The following is a 9248-nucleotide window of genomic DNA, read 5'->3' on the forward strand; positions in this document are numbered from 1 at the left end:
AGTTGTATAAAAAGTAATAAAAATATATATATATTTTTTTTTTAACATTAATGAAATTAATTCAATTTTACGAGTTCAGTATTTTTCAATTTTTAAACTTTAAAATTTTTTATCTATCAAAATTTTTCTATTGATTCTATTTTTACGATATTTTCAGGGTCAATGTGAAATTTTATGCTCTTTCCAATAAACCAAATATAATATTTTAGACAAACGTTTTCTTTTTTAATTCACCCCCCCATTTTCAAATGTCTATTAAAAAGTAAATAATTAATTTAATCACCAAAGTTTTATATATCACAAATTGAAGATAAAATATCAATAAATAATATATTCAAATTCAAAACAAAAAAAGAGTAGTGTTTTTTAGAAATTTACCTGTAAAGTCCGAAGTTTAAAACCTTCTTTTTTTTTTTTTTTAATATGAAACTTTGGTCCTTGCTCCTTTAATTGAAAAAAAAAATTAGGGTTCGAATTACATTTTTCGAGTAGTTATAAGCTTGGAAAGATAGAGGGGTCGAATTATTCAATATTTTTCACAAAGTTTTTGACACACCTACTGAAGCAGTCTACATATGTCGATCAACAGCTGAGTCCTCAACATACTTCAACCATTCCCAGTTTCTGTGACAAATACCAAAATTGTGGGACAACCTATTTGCTCCATGTAGGTACCGGCAGCCAAAATTTTAAAATCGCCTATGGCTAAATTTGATTCACTCATACACAAGAAAAACAAAAATCATGAAGATATCTTGTTTAGTCTTCAAGTTATGATCATTTTCATATTTGCAAACGTAGCATGAACATGTTTACATTACGACATGGCAACTTTGAAAGCAACTGACAAAAAAAGTAACCGGTAAAAACGTCACAAAAGATTCTTTCATCGCTCTTAGTATTAGAAGAAATAGGAAATAAAAGTATAATCATATCTAATTTAATTTCAGCCTTCATTTTTGAGGATGTGATTGCAATATTTATAATAGCAAAATTGCACTGGTGGGCACTTTTTGAAGTATCAGCAAATAAAACTGAATCAAAGAAAATTAAATATGAACATGCAATATAATTCTATGCATAGTGGTTATTATGCCTTTTTTTTTTTTTTTTTTTTTTTTTTTTTTCAAACAATTCCAGCTGCAAGATTTTTCATTATAAGTCGATAAAAATACTGATATGTTCAATTTCAATGGTGGAAATAAAATACCGAATGTTTTAAACGTATATAAACTTCAAAATCACAAAAACTATTAAAGATACAGATGTGAAATTTTGCATGTATAATCAATACATATTGTAGAATTTCATACCTAAATTTCAGCTCTGTACACCTTGTAATTCTAAAATAATAAACTTAAAAATCACAATAATTCACTGTTTATCATGGCAAAGTATAGTATACAAGCAAACGTACCTGTTCAACACCAATTTACATTAAATACAAAAAGAAGCTGCATGTTAACAATAGAGTTCTCTATACAATTGATATTTCCTTGTGATTCTGTTGAACTCTTCTCTGGGAACTGACCACATTCATCCATTTGAGGTGGTTACTTCAAACCCTAATCAAACATACAGAGAAGTGACTCTCTCTACTTCTGACCTTGCCCATCTAAAGGCATTTATTTTCACCTTACACTTGTGACAGAAATTACTTGACCTAAATAAAAGTCATCGTCATAATATACTGCCACAAACTGTCCTTGTTTACTGAAGCTGTAGTTTCCAAACTCTGCCTGATCAACTAGAGCACTTTCTTCATCTGTTTCGCTTTCTGATTCTTCATTGTCGAGAAGTGTTTCATAGTCATTTATTATGTCTGTGCCATTCAAAAATGCTTTCAAGTGGCTTGCTAGTAACTCTAAAGGTCGGTCAAGTTTTAAATGTTCAGACTTATTGCCCAGAACAATTTTCTGAAACCTAATTTCATCTTTGAGGGCCTCAAGTTTACTATTTCTGCTTCCTAGCACATGTAGCATTTGTGTGACATTCTCTTCACTGAAACAAGGCCCACCATGTGTCTTCACCCTCTCAATGATGAGATTTTTTTCTTATGACTTGCTTCCTTGCATTTTTCTCCTTTTCTTGTTTTGTTTTCTCCAGTTGTTGCTTTCTCTTCTGAAGTACCACCTTCTGTAATGCCTGGTGTTTTATTCAGACTTCTTTAGATTTGGATCCACACAATCCAAGCAACTTGTTCCTTTTCAGATTTACTATCAAGCCAAATTGAAGTCTTGTTTTTGTTCAGCATATTGATGGTGCTATGGTGGTGTAAAGATGCAAGTTGTCTCTTGAAAATGCTAAAATCCAAATCACCAAAGCATTCTTCTCCTATCAAATTGGTTATCTGGCTATGCTGCATTTGCTGACGTCTCTTTTCATCTTTAATATCATAGTATCTTCTACCTCGCAGGAAGTCTGTCAGCTGACGTTGAAGAACATCTTTGTATGCTGAACAAAGTCTATGAAGTAAACTTTGAACAATAGTCTTCTTTTGTGCATCCATTTTGTAGAGGTCAGAAAAAACAGGGCTGTTTAAATTGATGCTAAAAAGTGGTGGAAAGTTGGCATCTGTTAATTGTTCGACATCATGTTCCCATCTTCCAAGAGCAGCATTCATTTCCACAACATAGCAAAAGGAGTCCAAGTATTTTGGTTGTCTGCTGAGTAGGATTCAGTAAGGTCCAGTAACTTTGTGGTATAACAGTCCAAGTGCAACCATGGCACAGTCAATTGAATCACTCCTTGCATCATGAAGCACACTTTTTTGCTTGAGATTCAATGATGCGATCAAATCTTGCAAAAATGTCACAATATCATTTCGATGATAGTGGAGTGAAGCAGCAGCCTGAAAAACGTTGTTAAACCTATTCGCTCTAAAAATTGTTATGCTAGAATTTTGTGACTGAAGATGACAATAGGCTTCCCATGAGGCTCTGCATATATTTTTCTCATCACCTCTTGATCCCAACACATCACAAGCAGTTCTGATAAAGCGATATGCTGCATTTTCTGAACTTGAGGAAAATTTTTTGAATTTTTCAAGACCATCTCTGCCGATTTTCTCATTCAGATGTTGTTCCCATTTTCTAAAGACTTTTTTGGATTCAGAACTGAGGCCAAGAAGGAAGTGAGCATTACAATGCAAAAACTCCATGTTTTCATCAATGCCAAGTGTATTCATCCTCTGTATGTTAAAGGCTTTGTTGAATGACTTCATGACACTTCCTCTTTCACTCATAAGACCAGTCAGATTCTGTAACATTGACTGGAATACAGTATCCACTTCTCTATCTGTATAGAGATCAGCCAACTCCTGGAGCAGATTAAAGGCTACATCAACAAGTGTATCTGAATCTTCCTTGAATACTGAAGTAAATCCACATGAAAGCAACTGACCACCATCTGTTGAAAGTTGGTGTCCCACAATCTTTTGACAATTTCTAGTTGTTCCATCAGAATGTAAGTCTATATTGCTCGATTGCAGTAATGCTTCAGCTATCTGTTGTTTGGCAAGGACATGCCCTTTGTCAGCATACCTTAGAGATGATCGCTCTGATGGCAGGTCTTTTGAATCTATAGCTGTGTGAAAGATGTGTCTTGCTAGAATATCAATTATCTTTCCACAATTCTTACCAGATACTTCTGCTTGCCCTATCATTTCAATGACACACTTGATGACATCTTTGGTGTACCAGTTGCTATTATGTTTCTTCATAGAAACATTTCTTTTCTCAGCCTGATTAAGAAAATCAAATTTCATCTGTTGAATTTTCAACTTCTTCTTTTTCTCTTCTTTGCTTTTCTTATGAAGTTTTTTTTTGAATTGGAAAGGAGAGTTTTCTTTTTGAGTTTTAGTTTCAACTTAAAAATTTGTTTTGACAATATTTGATTGGGCATTCTTTCCATCTTTTCTTTCTTACTCAATCTTGTTTCTCATCTTTTCAAACACTTGTAAAATGCTGAGTGTCTAATTTTTGAAAGCTCCTGATTTCTTTGCTGCAGGGTAGTCAAGGTACTTTCAAGTTTAATTTTATTTGCCTCATAATGTTGTTGTAATGATGACAGCAAATCTTTATTTCTTCTTAGCTCTTCATTTTTCTGCTACAAATCGTCATGAAAAGACTATCTTTTCTGAAAGTACATCTTTTATGGTCTGCACTTTATCTTGTTCTTCTCTCAGTTTTTTCTGCATATCTTCCATCTCTCCCTTTAGTTTTTTTATCTGAATAGTTTTTTAGCCAGAGAGCAATGGTGAGTTTTCTAGCTTGCTTTCGTCATCATTAGCCCGAGTTTGTTGAATCATCAGTATCTTTCTACAGGCTGGCATAGCTGCCTTCGGTGTACCTGGACGATTTTACAATGGCTTGCTGACATCCTCACTGTCTGGTTGATACCAGTAATCTTTCATGAAGTCTTCATAATTGTTATTACGATGCTGAGATTTTTAGATGTTGCCTGAATTTTCTTTAATTGTTTCCCCAAAAAACTGCCTATCAATAGACCATCCAGATAGATACTCAGCAGCCTGACATACCCAAGATGATGGAAGTACTTCTTTCTTTTGGAAGGAAACTAAGTCCAGAATGATGCCATTTGTAAGGGCAATTATTTCTGATTGCCCTGACAAACTTGAACTAAGCAGTTCATCTCTTGTAACACCAGCACATGACAAATAATTTCCAACGAATGTCAAATTTTCCATTCAAAATGTTTGGAATCTGTCAGTCATTTATGTGCAAATTGGCATTAGCATGAGCTTTCTCAATTAAGTATCTTATTCTCAACTGATTGATGGTGATGAAATTGGATGCAAATTCGACAATATCATCCCAGGGTTTTGTTTTTTTTATTTTTCAGGTAAAAAAGTTGTAAAATGAGTTTATTGCTTATACTAACTTTGGGAATGGATGGTCTTCTACCTCTTCCAGTGAAATTGAAAATATCTTTTAATTTCTTGAAATTACAGTCGTCTGCAATAAAAATATTCCCAATTTCAAACATGCAGCAAATGAATAATCCCATTCTTAACATGTGGAGAAGAGTTTTTTTTTTAAACTAGTCTGTACTTTCACCTAACAATTTAATAAACAATGCAAAAATAAATGTTAAAACAATAAAATAAAACAATAGTACTTATGAAACTAACTTATTTAGAACCCCATTCTTAACATGTGAAGGAGTGTGTTTTTTAACTAGTCTGTGCTTTCACCTAACAATTTGATAAATACAAGTCTGTGCTTTCAATAAACAATACAATAAAATATATTTAAAAAAAAACAATAGTACTTATGAAGCGAACCATTACTTAAAAAACATGTATGTCTTTTTTTTTAACTATAGTCTGTACTTTCACCTAACAATTTAATAAACAATAGAAGAATAAAATATATTAAAACAATAAAAGGAAGTACTTATAAAACAAACTATTATTTAGAAATCCATTCTTAACATGTGAAGTCTGTACTTTCAATAAGAATTTAATAAACAATTCACGAATAAAATAAATATATTAAAACAATAAAAAACAATAATACTTCTGAAGCGCGAGCATAAAAAAGAAATGTGCACTCGCGTACCAACTGCCTTGTCACAGTGTAGTATTGGTGAAAATTTCAAATTAGACCAAAAACGAGTAGTTTTCCAAATATGAAGCCATGTAATTCTATGTGATCACGGCTGGCCATTTTTGTACGCGATGATATTAACCCCTGAACTCTGAGGCTATTTTCCATTTCACAGTGGCCAGAAAGTGGATACTCATTTTAAGTTAAATTTACATAGAAAAGTAAACACCCATTTTTCGAAAAAGTAATTTCTTCATATCATGAAAACTATTTTTTTGCGACGGAAACGGTTTTCAGATTCGTTTTTAGCACACCGAAATCTACAAAAAACACATTTTGTTATATACGGACGTGAGACGGGCCTTAAAGTAAAATAATACCACGTCTTCAACGTAAAAGTTGTTTTCGTTGTGCTAATTTGAGTTTTTTTTCTGTCTAGAATAAAATAAATTAAAACAATGAAAACAATGGTACTTATGAAGTGAGCTATTATTTAGGAAACGTGGGGGGGGGGCGTGTTTTTTAACTAATCTGTACTTTCACCTAACCATTTAATAAACGATACAAGAATAAAATATATTAAAACAATAGTATTTATGAAACAAACTATTATTTAGAAAACCACTCTTAACTGTGTGTGGGTTTTTTTTTTTAATTGATATGTATTTTCAGCTAACAATTTAAATTATACAAAAATAAAAAATAAATGTTAAAACAATAAAAGAAAACAATAGTACTTATGAAGCGAACTAACATGTGGAAGAGAGGGTGTGTTTTCTTTTTTGTTTTTTTAATTTAGTCTAGTTTGTACTTTTAGTACTTATGCACCTAGCGAACTTTGCTGAAATAACATTTAGAAAGCCATTCTTAACATGAGGAGGAGAGGGTGTTTTGTAACGCTTCTGAACTTTCAACTAACAATTTAATATAAAAAGTTATCGTAAAACTTTAATTTAACTTGAAAATACTATTTAAAAATAGCGCGGTTCGGTTCGCTAAGTGCATAAGCACCGTACTTTCATCTATCTGCGACAATTTTTTACGTTTATTCAAACTTTAATTTTATGCAGTCGCATGCCTTGAATTAAATATCTACCATGCACCAAATCATTTTCAAATAAATACAAAATGCTAGAAACGCGCCGTTCAATTTACTTCTTGTCTAGCATTTTGACGCTCTTTTGCCAAGTTTGTTTACTTTCAGGAAACTGGTTTAGAATGCAGGATAAACGAATATTTAGATGCTCAAACGTTTTAAAATTAAATCACCAGTTTTATGAATGGTTTATTATAAATACTCCCTATTTATTTCCACCCCTAAAATGATACAATATTAATTTAATTTTTGAATAAATCCAAAATATCGCTTATTTGTTTATGTTAAAAAGTTGAACACGTGCTAAGTACATGTTGCAAAATACTTGTGAATATTTAAAATATTCAAACGCAATTCTTACAAATTAATGTACAGAAATGGTTTCTTATCACTTATATTGAAATTGAAGCAGTATAGTTACCTGTTTGGTGAAATACTGAAGTCGAACAACTTTCATCCATTGACTCGCACATTTTCGCAGTGTTCACGGTTCACGCAATTTTGTCCAAAAGACTCCCGAGGTGTCAATTTTCTTTCGCCTTGCGCATTTTCGCGAATAAAGCTAGGTACAATTTCTTAGCACCATTTTATAGGAAATTGAATAAACTTTAATTTAATATCACGTTTGCCATGGTTATTATGAATAGTTAATTCACTAAAAGTAAATTAAATGAGAAAAAAATTTTTTAAAGAATTTCGCATATTTTTTTTTTATATTTGTTGTAATTTTTATACATAAATAAAGATCATTCTTTGCTTAATTTGATGCTAATTTATAGTTTTATTATTGGTCGAATGGTAAAAATTTGTGAGAGTTTTAAATAAGGGATATGATTTTGATTTTTTAAAAATTAGCAGCTAGCGTTCCACGTCAAAATGTTATCACTTTTGTTGGTGCTATTAAAATAAATCAGTAAAATTGAATTTTTATTCAACAAATACAAAATAAAAACCATACGAAAGAGGAAGATTTGTTCTTTCATGTAATATATATTTTATCCAAAAACAAATTCAAACAAATGAAATACAGGCTAGTGAACATAACCTAAAGTTGACCATTTTTTACGAATTCCACTCTTTTTCAGGCTGCTGCCGCTACCTACTTCATGCCTGTCTTTATTTTAATCTGTTTTGATGTTTTTTTTCATTCATTAAACAGGATAAGTTTTTTAAATGAAACAAAGTTTCGCTCTTTTAAAAACAAAGCTTGTGCAATGCCATCTCTCTCCCCCCCCTCTCTCTCTCTCTCCCCCTCTCTCTCTCTCTCTCTCTCTCTCAAAAAAAATTGGTCTTAAAGGCTTATTCATTACATGAGTACATACAGTAGTTCAGTAGGTGCTGGTACAGAATTATCTCCCTTTAATTCAAATTTATGTTTTAAAATGTTAGCATTTGAAACTTTTTTTTTACCTTTTTATAGTGAAAACAGCCCGATATTTATTCTCCACTGTATAAATAAAAAGCAATGCATATTTATTTATAAATATATATCTGTCCCGTCACACAAAAGATTCTACCCGTCAAGTGAGGAAGACACAAATCTATTTCCATAATCAGATGTTTCTCCTTTTCTGCTCTCTATACTGATTTGTTTTATTCTTTTCTAAATTAGAAATTTCAATGCCATTTAAACTTGATAGACACTTATACATTAATGTCTATTTTATCACATGACGGAATATTGAACGTTCCCTTTACCTTTCAATGTCATAAAATACAGTTTCTGAATGGAAAATTTGTCAGAGTTTCCCAACCATGATATACTTGAAAAAGAAATGCCTTAACATGCTTTCTTCAAATGCCACAAACTGGGAATTACTCAACTAAGTGACTGCTCGTATTGATCTCGAGCAACCTCTGTCACTAAACGTATCCTACATAATCTGTCATCACAAGGTCGGGTTGTTATAAAACAAGGAGAAAAGAATGGTGCTTCTCACAATCCTGGTCTTAGATGGTGGCGTAGATGGTGCATCTGCAAGAGGAGCAGGATCTGATCACATTATTTAAGCACCAGCTGAAGATAAAGATCAAATATTATAGAAAAACTATTCTAAATATATGAAGATAGAATAGGTGGAAAAAAACTTTTGGATAATAATATGTTTAAGAGTGAGTTGAATTATAAAACTTGTATAAAGTTGTGAACCGAAAAATATAGAGGAAAAATATTTCTAAAATGTTTCTATGTGTAAATTGAGTGACTTTAAAGAAATCATTCAACAGCTGCAAAAATGTTATTTGTAGAAATTTGATTTCTGTTCTTCTTTGGACACAGACGATGACTTTTGCCCATTTTTAATGGACAAAATGTTTAAGGAAATAAATTGTACTTTGTTTCTGTTCTTAATCAGATCTGGTAACTTGTTTCAAAAAATATTCTATTAGCAAAAACATCTTATTAGTCAATCAATTTTTTTTATCTGTCTTTACAATACATTTCCATTGATTGTGAATCAGAGAGATTTTTTTTTTCTCATTTTTTTTTTAAGAAAATTGATATGGATATTGAAAGAAAAAAGACATAGATTGTTAACCTATATAAATATAACAGTAGATGCATGTATCTCTGCATAGAAAAT

At 31.5% G+C, this 9248-nt stretch overlaps 2 protein-coding genes across 5 annotated transcripts in view; one reads left to right on the forward strand and one right to left on the reverse strand.

Annotated features, from left to right (window-relative positions):
- LOC145293776 (origin recognition complex subunit 5-like) overlaps window positions 1-9248 on the forward strand; it is a 131148-nt gene that overhangs the window by 16959 nt on the left and 104941 nt on the right. The gene's annotated exons all lie outside the window — the stretch shown is intronic.
- LOC145294161 (uncharacterized) lies at window positions 2678-3840 on the reverse strand. The gene has a single exon (XM_080141268.1). It carries the CDS (start codon window positions 3764-3766, stop codon window positions 2678-2680), a length of 1089 nt encoding a protein of 362 aa, XP_079997394.1. The 5' UTR covers window positions 3767-3840.

Source organism: Euprymna scolopes, chromosome 15, assembly GCF_053919585.1.
Source record: "Euprymna scolopes isolate OS-2025 chromosome 15, ASM5391958v1, whole genome shotgun sequence".
NCBI classification, from domain to species: domain Eukaryota; kingdom Metazoa; phylum Mollusca; class Cephalopoda; order Sepiida; family Sepiolidae; genus Euprymna; species Euprymna scolopes.